The sequence below is a fragment of the Oryx dammah genome, unplaced genomic scaffold, assembly GCF_014754425.2.
Source record: "Oryx dammah isolate SB20612 unplaced genomic scaffold, SCBI_Odam_1.1 HiC_scaffold_12, whole genome shotgun sequence".
NCBI classification, from domain to species: Eukaryota; Metazoa; Chordata; class Mammalia; order Artiodactyla; family Bovidae; genus Oryx; species Oryx dammah.
The window spans coordinates 60,620,637-60,635,484 of record NW_024070196.1 but is presented as its reverse complement, the minus strand read 5'-3'; the positions used below and the strand labels follow the sequence as shown (position 1 = coordinate 60,635,484).

At 49.4% G+C, this 14,848-nt stretch overlaps 1 protein-coding gene across 5 annotated transcripts in view; it reads right to left on the bottom strand.

The window, feature by feature from the left end:
• Positions 1-14,848, bottom strand: part of TPCN1 (two pore segment channel 1) — a 62,099-nt gene that overhangs the window by 44,815 nt on the left and 2,436 nt on the right. For 3 of the 5 annotated variants that reach the window (XM_040250811.1, XM_040250812.1, XM_040250810.1), the window contains exon 2: positions 14,123-14,359. In XM_040250811.1, the coding sequence (XP_040106745.1) occupies positions 14,123-14,234 (112 nt within the window). In that variant the 5' untranslated portion in view covers positions 14,235-14,359. Of the gene's footprint in view, positions 1-11,207; positions 11,276-14,114; positions 14,360-14,848 lie in introns of those variants that run through there. The other 2 variants (XM_040250813.1, XM_040250815.1) reach the window with 2 other exon arrangements.

The window sequence follows — 14,848 nt, the reverse complement described above, 5'->3', positions numbered from 1 at the left end:
GGCATACTTCCCTGGCAGTCCAGAGGTTAAAACTCCACTCTTCCAATGCAGTGGGTGCAGGTTTGACCCCTGGTCAAGGAACTAAAATCCCACATGCTGTGTGGCATGGCCAAAATATATTTACAATAAATAAAAGTAAAATAAAATGAGGCTTCTATTTTTAAAAGTGTGTGCTTACCCACTGAAAAATTTTTTACTTTTGTAACTTTTTGTTTTCACTGGTCTCAACAAATTACCAGGTTGGAAGAAGCTCTGACAGACAGCTATGAAATTATAATCTGTGGTTGCCGTTTAGTTGCTCAGTCATGTCCAACAACCTTTTGCGAGACCATGGACTGTAGCCTGCCAGGCTCCTCTGTCCATGGAATTTTCCAGGAAAGAATACCAGGCTGGGTTGCCATTTCCTTCTCCAGGAGATCTTCCCAACCCAGGGGTCAAACCTGCATCTCCTGCATCGGCAGGTGGATTCCTTACCACTGAGTTACCTGGGAAGCCCCACTGAAAATATTTTTTTAAAAATGGAGACAAAGGCATTGTCCACTGCAAGCTGGGGCTCCCTGGGCCTCTTGCAGGGGGTTAGCAGATGAGCAGTGCTCAGAGGAACAAGCCTGGCTGTGAGACTCCTTCTCTACTCGGGGTACTGATCAGAGGTCTGCTCTAGCCTCTGCCTGGGAACACTTGGGGGACTGGCTAGACCTGGATCCCATGACCACTGGCCACACCCCAGCATCTGGATCTGCTGTGAGCAGGAGGCTATGCTCAGAAGAGCAGCAACAAGGGGCAAAGTGGCCAGCCGGGAGACACAGAGCTCCTTGGCAGAATGACAGCTGGGAGGAAGTCTACGTCCTGCAGAGAGTTTGATGGCCTGGGCACGCCACTTCTCCAGGGACGTGGGTTGGGCTGGCTGGCATGCTCCCAGGGAAGCCGGCAGGGCCTCAGAGTCTGAGTGGTCAGTGGTCAAGTCCTGGGCTCAGCCTTCTCTTCCTCTTCTTCAGTTTCCCTTTCCACCGAGTGGGGGAAACAGCTCAAAAGAGGCATTGTGGGGACTTCCCTGGTGGTCCAGTGGTTAAGACTCCACCTTGCAAAGTGGGGGATGTGCGTTTGATCCCTGGTTGGCGAACTAGGATCCTGTAGGAGCAACTAAGCCTGTGGCTGCAACTATTGAACCCATGAACCACAACTAGAGAGTCCATGTGCCTCAAAGAAAGATCCTGCAAGATGCAAGGAAGACGCCGTGTGCCATAACCGAGACCCAGCTAGACAAGTAAATAAATAATTTTTTTTTAAGGGGGCAGCATGAATAAAGAAAAATACAATAAAGGCCAAAAATCCATCCTAAAGAGCAGGCAGGAGATGGAGTTACTTGAGGTAAATTGTCCTGCAGTGCACCTGGATGGTCGAGGAAGTTAACATACAGTTCCCCACTTGCCACAACAGAATCCCTAAGAAAATCCAAACCCCAAATACCAATCCTTGCTAAGTTGCTTCAGTCATGTCCGACTCTGTGCAACCCCATAGATGGTAGCCCACCAGGCTCCCCTGTCCCTGGGACTCTCCAGGCAAGAACACAGGAGTGGGTTGCCATTTCCTTCTCCAATGCAGGAAAGTGAAAAGTGAAAGTGAAGTCGCTCAGTCGTGTCTGACTCAGTGACCCCATGGACTACAGCTACCAGGCTCCTCCATCCACGGGATTTTCCAGGCAAGAGTACTGGAGTGGGGTGCCAAGAGGAATGTAATAAAAGGAAGGAAAAAATAAAATAAAAGGAAGGGTGAGCTCAAGTCATCCACTCGGAGAGACCTGAAATTATCTACTCATAGGCTCAAGGAGAAACACTGGACTGGAAGAAACACAAGCTAGAATCAAGATTGCCGGGAGAAATATCAATAACCTCAGATATGCAGATGATACCACCCTTATGGCAGAAAGTGAAGAGGAACTAAAAAGCTTCTTGATGAAAGTGAAAGAGGAGAGTGAAAAAGTTGGCTTAAAGCTCAACATTCAGAAAACGAAGATCATGGCATCCGGTCCCATCACTTCATGGGAAATAGATGGGGAAACAGTAGAAACAGTGTCAGACTTTATTTTTTTGGCCTCCAAAATCACTGCAGATGGTGACTGCAGCCATGAAATTAAAAGACGCTTACTCCTTGGAAGAAAAGTTATGACCAACCTAGAGAGCATATTCAAAAGCAGAGACATTACTTTGCCGACTAAGGTCCATCTAGTCAAGGCTATGGTTTTTCCAGTAGTCATGTATGGATCTGAGAGTTGGACTATGAAGAAGGCTGAGCACTGAAAAACTGATGCTTTTGAACTGTGGTGTTGGAGAAGATTCTTGAGAGTCCCTTGGACTGTAAGGAGATCCAACCAGTCCATTCTGAAGGAGATCAGCCCTGGGATTTCTTTGGAAGGAATGATGCTAAAGCTGAACCTCCAGTACTTTGGCCACCTCCTGTGAAGAGTTGACTCATTGGAAAAGACTCTGATGCTGGGAGGGATTGGGGGCAGGAGAAGGGGACGACAGAGGATGAGATGGCTGGATAGCATCACTGACTCGATGAACGTGTCTGAGTTAACTCCAGGAGTTGGTGATGGACAAGGAGGCCTGGCATGCTGCGATTCATGGGGTCCCAAAGAGTCGGACAGGACTGAGCTACTGAACTGAACTGAACTGAGGCTCAAGGAGGGGCGTCATTGCTACTTTGTTGAAAATTTGCTACTTTGTTGAAAATGAAACCCTGACACTTTACTGTTAAGAGTTTTTCCACTTACTGAGTTGGTACCTGGAATGTTACCTGAAATTTCCTATGTCAACCCTGAATGGAGACATTTTTATCCCCATTTTACTAATGAAGAAACTGAAAGAGGGAAGCCGAAGCTTAGCTCCTCATTCAAGGCTGCACACTTGCTAAGACAGGGCACTGGAAATTCAACCCCATCCTTTGCTGTAGACCAAGAGACTCTGAAGAAACGTTAGAATGAACATGATTATCAGCCCGTATTATCACTCCACCAATGCATACACATTTCTAACCACCTGAGGATTCTCCCAAGCCCTTTCCCCGTCTCCAGACTGGGGAGCTCCTGGCCACCCCAGGACAGTGTCTGAGCTCCAAAAGGAAACAGGCAGCAAAAGCAAACAGGTCAACTGGCCTCAAGGCTAAGTGAGCTCTGTGACTGAGGAAGTCTGAGCCCCGTGGAGGCAACCAGACGGGCTCCAGGGTGCTCAGTACAAGCTGCCATTCGCAGCAAGGCAGGCCAGCCAAGAGCAAACAGCAGAGCTGGCAAGAGGGGACCCTGGGGTGTCACAGAGAGAAGGCATCACGCTTGTCGACGACCACCCACGAGTGAGAGCCAACGCATCCGGCAGCTTGGAGCAGCTCCAGGCCATTAGCTGGTGCTGAGCACAATGGCTCTCCCTGAGCTGGTTTCCAGCAAGAGCTAAAAGGATAAGAAAAATAAATAAATAAAAACCCAGGCTAACAAAAAGAGAGATTAGCAAGAGGGAAAGGCAGCCTACGAGTGGTGGAGTGGTGGTGGGTGAGTTCAGAGGTGGGGGAAGGTAGGACCTGGGCTGATATAGAAATTATGGGCCATGTGAGGGTCCTTGAGAATTTCAAAAGCAGAGACCAAAGACATGCCCCAGGCTGGCTGTTCCCAGGGGAAGCAGAGGCCAGGGTCCACCTGGGCTATTTCTGACCTGATCATGTGGGGATGAGTCTTCTGGTCAACCCAGTGGTTTCCACAGGCTGGTTAAGATGTAACAGACTCTCCTGGGTGTTTGGAGAACCTGGTGACTCACTCCCAGATCCCTTACTTCACATGTGTCTCTTTATTAGGTGTCCGGGGTGTGTGCAGGAAAGAAGTGGTCCGTGCTTTTGCCCAAACATGTGCTCCTGGAATGAGGCACAACATATCAGGACCCAAAACAAGAGCACCTACTTAGACGTTCCTGTCTTGTCCAACCAGCCCACCCCAAATGGGCATCATGGAGACATGAGAAAGAAATACACCAATGGGTTAAACCCTGATTAAAATGAACATGGTTGGGGACTTCCCTGGTGGTCCGGTGGCTAAGACTCCTAATACAGGGGGGCTGGGTTCGATCCCTGGTCAGGGAACTAGACCTCACATACTGCAACTGAGACACGGAGCAGCCAAATACATTTTTTTAAAAAAAGGAACATGGTTTACAAAACCCAGCTCGATACTGGATGAACCAAGGGGTATTAATCATACTATGAAAGGATGCTTTGCCAAACTCATATGCCCTCCTGCTCATATTTTAAATCATCTACTTCACCAAAATTTCATTTTGTCATAACCTTTAGGAATCCATCATGGCACAAAGCAAACTGATTTAGTACATGAGACATTAATCAAATCTATCACGTGCAGGTGCTGGGGAGGGAGTGGGCCTCTGCGCATCTATTCAGAGGATTCAAAGTGCAGAAGTGCAGTCGTGACCCTGGTCGCTTAGGGAAGGCTCCATGGTAACAGGACCAGATCTTCAGCTGGAGAAAGCTGAAGGGGGATGGATCAGTAAGAGATAGCAGCAGATGGGAAGTTTTGGTAGTGAAAGTAGTTCAAGTAAAATTTTAAAAAGCGAGATTGTGTGATTGTTAAACAAATGAGATGACAGTGAAACTTACTTGGCAGTCCAGGGGTTAATACTCCATGCTCCCAGTGCTGGGGGCACGGGTTCAATCCCTGGTCAGGCAAGTAAGATCTTGCATGATGTGTGGTTTGGCCAAAAAGTAGACAAATAAATGAGATGGTGTGAGCAGCCCCACAGTTAAGACTTTTGCTTGTTTGTTCTGATTGCTGAGGGGGTGGAGTGAAGGAACAGAGGCTGGTCAGGCAGGGGTGTAACTGAGGGGGATGTTCTCCTGGCCGGGAAAGTGCTGGGGCCACTGCCGGTTGGGTGGGGTGAGGCTAGGAAGGTGGATCAGAGGGCTTGGCCTTCAGGGGCTTCATTTTCATTTGATCCAAGAATTGGGCCTAACTCTTACCAAGTGATGAAAGTGAAAGAGGAGAGTGAAAAGGTTGGCTTAAAACTCAACATTCAGAAAACTCAGATCATGACATCCGGTCCCATCACTTCATGGCAAATAGATGAGGAAACAATGGAAACAGTGACAGACTATTTTGGGGGCTCCAAAATCACTGCAGATGGTGACTGCAGCCATGATATTAAAAGACGCTTGCTCCTTGGAAGAAAAGCTATGACCAACCTAGAGAGCATATTAAAAAGCAGAGACATTACTTTGTCAACAAAGGTCCATCTAGTCAAGGCTATGGTTTTTCCAGTAGTCATGTATGGATGTGAGAGTTGGACTATAAAGAAAGCTGAGTGCCGAAGAATTGATGCTTTAGAACTGTGATGCTGGAGAAGACTCTTGAGAGTCCCATGGACTGCAAGGAGATCCAACCAGTCAATCCTAAAGGAGATCAGTCCTGAATATTCATTGGAAGGACTGATGCTAAAGCTGAAACTCCAATACTTTGGCTACCTGATGCAAAGAACTGACTCATTTGAAAAGACCCTGATGCTGGGAAAGATTGAAGGCAGGAGGAGAAGGGGACGACAGAGGATGAGATGGTTGGATGGCATCACCGACTCAATAGACATGAGTTTGAGCAAGCTCTGGGAGTTGGTGAGGGACAAGGAAGCCTGGCATGCTGCAGTCCATGGGGTCACAAAGAGTTGGACATGACTGAGCAACTGAACTGAGAGCTTGGAGGGAGAAACATTCCCTCTGGGCAAGGCCTGAAAACAGAAACGGCAGGTCTGTAATCCGAGACCAAGAGGGCAGCACGGGGCTGCCTGTGTGGACATGCGCTGGGCTGCAGCCCAGCAACACTGATGATGAATGAGGCCCACTGCCCCACTATCTGCCCCTGCAGATCACTTCCTGCCCCACCCTCCAATTACACATCTGAACAACAGGGATACTCTTACTTCGCAAGGGCTCTTAGGAGCCACCATCCATGTAAACATTCCTGCACACACAGTTACCAACTGCAATCAATTGTAATAGGGCTTAGGACGTCCCTGTTGATCCAGCGGCTAAGACTCCACGCTCCCAATACAGGGGGCCTGGGTTTGGTCCCTGGTCAGGAAACTAGATCCCACATGCAGCAACTAAGACCTGGCACAGTCAAATGAATAAATAAAAATATTTTTTAAAAACTGTAATAGGTTTACAGTGTTGCTGCCTCCAACAAGAGAGAAACAAGACTGGCTCTGGGGAAGACTTCTACTTCGAGGTGGTATAACGGATGCCCTGATTTGCAGCTTCTGGATACATCTTTGAGCCAGGATGCAGGGGTGGTACCCATGGAGCACTAAAGGGAGATACTTGCATACGTTGTTCCAAATGCAGGCTGAGCCACCATACGCTCACCTGGGAGACTCCCCAAACAGAACTGATTCTTCCAGGGAAGAACAAAGCCCCTAAATCTTGCCTTGAAAAAAAAAGATGCGAGGGCTTCCCTGGCGGTCCAGGGGTTAGGAATTCGCCTGCCAATGCATGAAGACAGACACAGAAAGAGAGAAAAATGCCCAATCTGGCTTGATTGCAAAGCTGAATGAAATCTGATCTTTCTTTCTGTGAAGCACCAAGAGGCAGGGACACGTGCCCCCAGCCAGTTCTGAATCTCTCGGCACCCAGAACCTGAGTTTCCCCAATCAGAAGAGCGCAGGCTTCCAGAGCTGTGTGGCCCTGGGTAAGTTTCAACCTCTCAGGGGGTCCGTTTCCTCTGCTGTCAGAGACAGATGCTGAACCAAGAGCACAGCTCTGCTGGGAGGACCCAGTTACAGAGACAGCACAAAGTGCTTTCAGACGCTGCCCGGCAGTTGATAGGGGCTCAATACCCATGAGCCGTTATTTTTATGGTGAATGACCTTGCGCAGCTTAGACTGAGAGGGAGAGAAGGGAGAGTCAGGAAACAATCAGAGAAGTCACCCAGCAAAGGGAGTCCAGAGGGCTCCCTTCATAGGTGGGATGGGGCGGTCTGAGGACCAACTTTCCTCCAGGGGCCTGAGGGGTATGGGGTGGTGGGGGCAGGGGGTGATCCCTTGGTGCCTCGTCTGGGTTTCCTTCCAGGTCCACCATGCTGTGATCTGCGAGGCAGCCCCGGGCAGGACACTGCAGCCAGGAGCCATCAGAGCCCCACCTCCCCCACTCCCTCCCTGACTCAGAAGCTGAGAAGTTGACTGTTCTGCCTCACGAAGTGCTCTTGGAGCAAATGTGAACGTAGAGCCCCCCCAAGGGGACGGGGAAAGAGCAATGGAGCCGGGGCTCCAGCCCGCGCCCAGCTGCCACTGCTGCCATTCCGATGCGGCAGCTTCTCTGCATGGCATTTCATGGCAGGGGGCCCGAGGCAACAGACAGGATCCCCCACGAAGACTCGGAGTGGGGAGGAAGTGAAAGGCCTCAAGTGTCGCTTATGAGGCTGGAACCCAGCGTGCCGGTGCGTGTGCGTTTTAATTGGTGCCTCTGCCAGCCTGGCGACACGACCATCCTGTTGTGTCCCTGGCGAGGCCCTGGGAAAGCCCAGGGGCTGACTCCAGAGGAGCCAAATGCCCAAGCTCCCTGGGAGGCTGGGAAAGCCTGAATGCTGTTCAGCCTCCAGCTGCCATGCTGCCTCCCCTTCCCCATTTGGTGGTGGCCACCTGCCGGGCCAGCAGTGAGGCACCTTTGCCTCAGTTCTTGGCCTGGGTTCAGCACCCCAAGAAGCCCTGTCTCTAGGCATGACAATGACGTCTACAACTGGCTGAGCACCCACCACGGGCACCACATGTGTGACCTCACTAAGTCCCCACAACAACTCTCCTGGAAGATGCTATCGTGGTCCCACCCTACAGATTAGGAGGCTGAGGCTTGGAGACACTAAGTCCTGTACTCACCTAGGACAGGAAGCCTGCAGTTCGACTCCAGAGCCCGAATGCTTAACCACTCCACTGCCCAGTGTATCACGGGTGACAAAAGCTACCTGGGTCCTTGGGCTTAACTTTCTCTCTGGCGAGTGTGCTGGGGAAGCTCGGTCAGAGAAAGAACTGCAGACACTGATTCCTGTGATGGAGAACCTGCCTCGGGGTTAGGTCTCCCCGGGTATATAGCCCCACCACTCTCTCCCAGCTCAGGTTGGCCATGTCTGCCCCAGGGCCAACATGATGGAGATGGGTGCCAGCTAGTTCTAGCTGCCATGAAAACTCTGGAAAGGGAGCCAGGGTGCCTGCTGTATATCAGCCCCTGCAAGGGAGCAGTGGCCCACCTTGATGGAGATGGCCCACCATGACGGAGATGGGTGCCAGCTGGTTCTGGCTGCATGAAAACTCTGGAAAGGGAGCCAGGGCACCTGCTGTATATCGGCTCCTGCAAGGGAGCAGTGGTTTCCACCTTGTACTGGGTCCCAGGTAAGTGCCAATGAAGTCTTAGGAATCAGGGTGAAGGAGGCAAAGGGGTCCTGTTACTCTATCACCTTAGGTCTTATCCCCACAGGACTTGTCGCCAGGGAACCATGAACCACCAGCGCCAAGGTATCACGTGAGACAAAGTGCCCTGCTCCAGCCTCAGCCCCGGCCTTGCCACAATCCCTTCATCACCCAATAGTATAGGCCCATCTTAGGCAGCGGCTGGGCTTAAAGGCAATAAGAAGGTGAAAGCTGAGAGTGAGCAGAATTCCCCAAGAAGACACTTTGTATGGCCCACCACATTCACACTCTACAGTCCAGATCACGGACTGCTGCGCAGTGCAGACAGCAGGCTATCTCTAAACCACACTGTCGAACGCCAAACCCACTGACTATTTTCAAGGTTACTCCTAATTTCTAGGTTTTAAATACCCCTGCTCATACCTTCCTCCTTTATCAGCCTGACATCTCCTGCCTGTGAGTCATTCATTAGCATTTCAGCTGCCACGTTTATAGCCCAGAGATGTTTTAAGTCTTGGATGCAATCCATCCTTGCCCAAATAAGGGGGAAACAAAAAATCCAAGCCCTCTGGTTTCCTATAGGGACAATTCCCCAGCTTCCAGCATCCCTAGCATAGAGTCAAAGGTCACAGGCAGCACAGCCAGATTCCTGGGGTCCTCATCTAAGGAAAGGGCAGGAGTGCTACGGACTGAATTACATCTCCCTAAAATTTCTGTGTTGAAAGTCTCACCCCCAGGGCCTCAGAATGTGATGGTATTCAAAGAGCAGAGCCTCTAAAGTGGTAATTGAGGCAAAATGAGGTCATAGGGGTGGGCCCTAATCCAACAGGAGGGGTAGGTAGCCTGACACGAAGAGATCAGGCCACACACTGCAGACACGGTGAGCAGCAGCTGTCCGAAAGAGGCCTCAGACACACCAGTCCTGCTGACACCGTGCTCTTGGGCTTGCAGCCTGCAGAACTCTGAGACCATGCACTTCCACCGCCGTGGAGTTCTGTCATGGCAGCCCAAGCACACGGAGAAGGGAGGGTGTGGGACACGGCACAGCTGCGGGGGCGGGGTGGAGGCCCAGGCTCAGCCAAGGCTCCTGCCCTCAGAGAGCTGGCTTAGCTCTCAGCGGCTGTTGTGCCCACATAGCTGCCAACTTCGCTGAAGGCGTCAGGCTGCAGAAAACTCCTTAACCCCTCAAGGGTTTAGGTTGGCTACAGACTTGGGGAGCAAGGGTGGCAGCCTCCCCAGGGCAATCAGCTGTGCTGGGAGTGATGAGACCCCAACCACTGGTGAGCAGAGGCAGGAGGGGATACCACTCATCTCTGATGGGACCCTCAGACAGCCCCTCCGCTCCTGTGACCTGAGACAGCTATTGTGTTTAGTTGCTCAGTCGGGTCCGATTCTTTGTGGCCCCATGGAATGTAACCCACCAGGCTCCTCTGTCCGTGGCATTATCCCAGCAAGAATACTGGAGTGGGTTGCTGTTTCCTCCTCCAGGGGATCTTCCTGACTCAGGGACTGAACGCGCATCTCCTGTGGCTCCTGCACTGGCAAGCAGATTCTTTACCTCTGAGTCACCTGGGAAGCCCCTCCCATGAGGTCTGAGGTTCCAGAAACCCAGCTAGGTTTATCTGGACCATGACTTTTTTTTTCCTTCTTACCAGATTACAGCAGGCTTAATAGTGGCCCCCATAGGTATGCCCAAGTTGTTCTGGCAGTCACTGCCAGAACCTGCAAAGGTGACCTTGTTTGGAGAAATGATCTTTGCACGTGTGATCACGGATTTTGAGCTGAGATCACCCTGGATTTACGGTGGGCCTTTGTTTGTTTCTGCTTAGTCATATCTGACTCTGTAACTCCATGGACTGTAGCCTGCCAGGCTCCTCTGTCCATAGAATTTTCCAGGCAAGAATACTGGAGTGGGTTGCCATTTCCTACTCCATGGACCATGCTTGTTGAATGCCCACCTACAGTAGGCATTGAGCTATGTGATATGTGGATGAATGAATACTTGGGGCCTAGGAGGTGATCAGATGGTTAAACGGTTGCTTCCGCACAGTAAGCTGGTGTAATAATAATGGAAGCCTAGATCAGATACCACAGCAGAAAAGGGCGGTAAGTAGTCAGCCCATCAGGAAATAGTGGTTCAGTGAAGGCTTCAAAGTGATCGGATTATCAGCAGGATTATCAAGACAGAACTGAAGCTCCTGAGTAAATAAGCACCCGGGGAAAACATGCCAGGCAGTTACCAGCAAGGCAGAGAGGTCTGAGAATGTACCGGGGATTCAGAGAACTAGAAGTGTGTGGTAAGGCAGGAAATGGAACTGGTCAGACAAGAAAATGCTAGAACATGCATATGCTGGCTAAGGAGCTGCATCCTGCCGGGCACAGGAAGGTCTTGAGAACCTGAGCAAGCTGGGAAATCATAGGCAGACCTCAGAAATATTGCGGGTCCAATTTCAGACCACTATGATCAAGTGAAGACCGCAATAAAGTGAGTCACGTGACTTTTTTGGTTTCCTAGTGTATAAAAAACTTATTTCTACAGACTTCCCTGGTGGTCCGGTGGCTGAGACTCCATGCTCCCAATGCAAGGGGGCCGGGTTCAATCCCTGGTCAGGGAACTAGATCCCACATGCCACAACTAAGAGTTCACATGCTGCAACTAAGACCTGACACAGCCAAATAAGTCAATTTGAAAAATGTGTGTGTGTCTATATATATATATGCTATAAAGCATTATATAGCATTATGCTTAAAAAACAATGCACATACCTTAATTAATTTAGCAAGCAAGTGAGTAACCATCATCTGAGCCTTCAGTGAACCGCCAATTTTTTTTGCTGGTGGATTTGAAATAATGCAATAGTTACCAAAACATGACACAGAGACAGGAAGCGAGCAAATGCTGTTGGGAAAATGGTGCTGAGAGACTTGTTCGATGCAAGGTTGCCAAAAACTTTCAATTTGTGGGGGGGAAAAAGTATGCACAAAGTACAATAAAACAAGATTTGTGTTTTAGATGGACCACTCAGACAAGTGGGAGGCGGACCTTGAGAAGAAAGTCAGTGCCAAGATCCAAGAATGAAACAAGAAAGGCGCAGACGGGGACTTCCCTGGTGGTCCAGTGGTTGAGAATTCACCTTCTGCTGCAGAGGACACAGGTTCGATCCTCGGTCAGGAAGCTGGGATCCCACATGCCATGGAGCAACAAAGCCCATGCACCTCAATTATTGAGCCTGCGTGACACAACTGGAGAGAAGCCCTAGTGTCATAGTGAAAGATCCTGCATGCCACAGCTCAGTTCAGTCAAAAATAAAATATTTTTTTTAAAAAGAAAGATACCCCAATACAAAATAAAAAGTTTAAAGTTGGAGAAAAAAAAAAGTTAAAAGATTAAGAGGAATTGATGTTTAATAAGGTTAAAAAAAAAGAGAGAGAGAGAGAGAAAGCAAAGCCTGCACAGAGGAGGTGGAGCACACAGGCCTCCTCTGAAATCTTTCCTTTTCTCCAAGAGGCGCTGTTGTTTTCCTCAGCCAAGCTGGGTGGGTTACACCCATTAGTTTTTAGAGGTTTTAGCAAATATCTCAGGAAGAGGGTGAGAGAGTAAACTGATGCACCAACGCACTTCCCAGAAAGCATAATTTCCCTGGACCCTGTCAGTTTATATTGTTTTTCTTAAACAAACTAAAACAAGCCACCAACTTTGCCAAGAAAGGGACAGCCTCACTAGCGGCCAATCCAACGTTAGTTTTATTGTCTACTTGGCCTATTTCCTAGTCATCAAGCACCGCCATCGCTTCAAAACCTGATCTTGATGTAGAGCTATGCCTCTCTTCCCACTTTGATTCTGCAGGAGAGCTAGACACCCTGCCATCAGCTCTGACACTTGGGAGGACTTAAAAGTGGCACCCGCGACAATGATCAAGAGTCCAATTCAGAACCCTGAGCCTGGCTATTTCCAGAATGATCCATACCCTCGGATGTCAACCACCTTCCCTCCAGCCCAGTCCCTCACTGGCATGGATGTAACCACTTCCCTCTCTAGTGGGCAGCCTACTCTGAAGCTCAGACTATGTCACATTCATTTACATCCCATTCCCCAAAGCACCTTACACAGGGTGATGGGGGAAGATCAGCGAGGCATTGCTGCTTGCTAGCTATGTGACCCTGGACAAGTGACCTCACCTCTCTGAAGCTTTTCTTCCCCAGTAAATATGGATGATAACAACAACTCCATTCTGAGGTTATATGATGAAATAATATATGTAAAAGCTGAGGGCCAGCACTTACATTTATTAAGGCCTTGTGAAGAAAAAAGGAAGAGGAAAAGAAGAGGGAAGAGGGGAGGAGAAGGAAAAAGGGGAAAAGAGGAAGGGAAGAACTTTGGGGTCAAAGAGTCTTAGGTTCAAATCTCTGCAAAACTGCTTACTTGGCTATGCAATGTTAGGCAAGTTCCTTAACCTCTCTGGCTCACAGTTTTCTCCTCTGTAAACTAGGGATAATACTGCCTACTTTGCCAAAAGGATCTTAGTTAAGATAACAGGTAAGAAGGAGCCTAACACTTGGCTTGCTGACTCTGGGGTATTTAAGAAGTGGGCCTGAAATCACAGCCACTGATATTTTTGGTCCTGGATGGCACTTAGGGAAAAATCTGGTCTCTATTCTAAGCTTCCTGGATCACCCAGCTCTGCCACTCTAGATGGGTGAACTGGCTAAAGCGGAGAGAGGCCAGTTTAGAGGAGCCAGGCCTCCCACTGCACTCCCATCCGTGGGAACAATGCTGTCCTTTACCACTTTCAAATGCAGGCTGTTAAGCTCCCTGTGAGTCAACTGTATTCTCTCTGGACAAAGGAGATGAGAGAGCCAGGCCTGCCTTTCCCTGGACCCAAGCAGTACCCCTCTTTCCTAGCTCAGGAGCATGCCTGGTGGGTAGAACTCCCATCTGCTAAGGAGACCCTAAAGCACTAGCCTCTGACGTCTTAGGACCTTCCAGAAGGCAAGTTATTTTAAGCTCTCCTGGACCCGAGGCCTGAGCAATGGAACAAATGGCTTTGGGACAAGAAAGGTTTTTTTTAAGACCTCTCATTCTGCCAGAAACACACTTAAAATATAAAAAATTTAAAGTCATCACCTCTCTTGGGTTCACTTTGTGCTTCTGGGCTTTGGTTTAGAGGAAGACAAAGTGAAACAAACCCCAAACCCTCTGATCAATGGATTATGACAAATGCTTGCCCTCTTCCACTCCATCCTGTTTTGGGCGGTGCAGGGACTGAACGCCAGAGGGGAGAAGCAGTCAACGCCACTTTCCTGCCAAAGATCGGGCAGACAGAGGCTGATGTTGAAATCTGTTTCTTTTTTTAACAAGGAATGGGACAGGGATGCTAGCCAAGGAGCAGGTTTGCCTGAGGTCTCCACGAAGCATCCACGAACAGAACCAGGGTACCGCAGGTGCAAGGGAGGGGTGGGGCTGTGGGAAGCTAGGCAGGCTAGTCCCAGGGAACATCCCTAAATTGGGGCTGCAGGATTAGGACCCCACAGAATTAGTCTCCCACTAGCATATGTGTCAGAACTTGGGGGTCAAACGTGGAGTCAGGCATTCGGGTACATAATCTACCATCAGACCACCAAGCCCACAACAAAACAAAAGCTGCACTCTCCCCCGCCCCCAGCACACCCTACCATCTTACTTCTGCTGGGCAGATCATCTGGGCCCAGGCCGTTGGAGGGAGCCAGTGGGGCGCTGCCACTCTCATCCAAGGTCAGGATGAGGGGAACGTCGTCATCTAAACTCACAGCCATGTTCTTCACTCCTGCATCCCTCAGGAGGTGATGTCCAAGGCTTTAAATAGTCTCTGCTTTGAGCTCCCGGTCAAACCCACTGGCCCCGAGGTGCTTCTCAGAAACTCCTCCATCAGTGGCATCTTCTAGAATTTGGGGGATTAAAAAAAAAGAAAAAGACAATGATCATTGATGAAAATGTTCTGGAATCAGACAGTGGTGATGGTTGTATAACTTCACAAGTATACTAAAAATGGTACCCTTTAAGATGGTGGATCTTACAGTAATGTGAATTGTATCTTAATTAAAAAAAAAAAAAAAGATGTGCACATCGCAGGATGTGCCACTGTGCTGTGCTTAGTCGCTCAGTCATGTCCAACTCTTTGCGACCCCGTAGACTGTAGTCTGCCAGGCTCCTCTGTTCATGGGGATTCTCTAGGCAAGAATATTGGAGTGGGTTGCCATGCCCTCCTCCAGGGGATTGTCCCAACCCAGGAATCAAACCCAGGTCTCTCTCATTGCAGGCAGGTTCTTTACTGTCTGAGCCAATAATATCACTGAAATATGGGGGATGGGACAGGAACTCTACAAGAATAAATACTAAAAAGCTAAGCGTCTGGAGATTGATATTATGG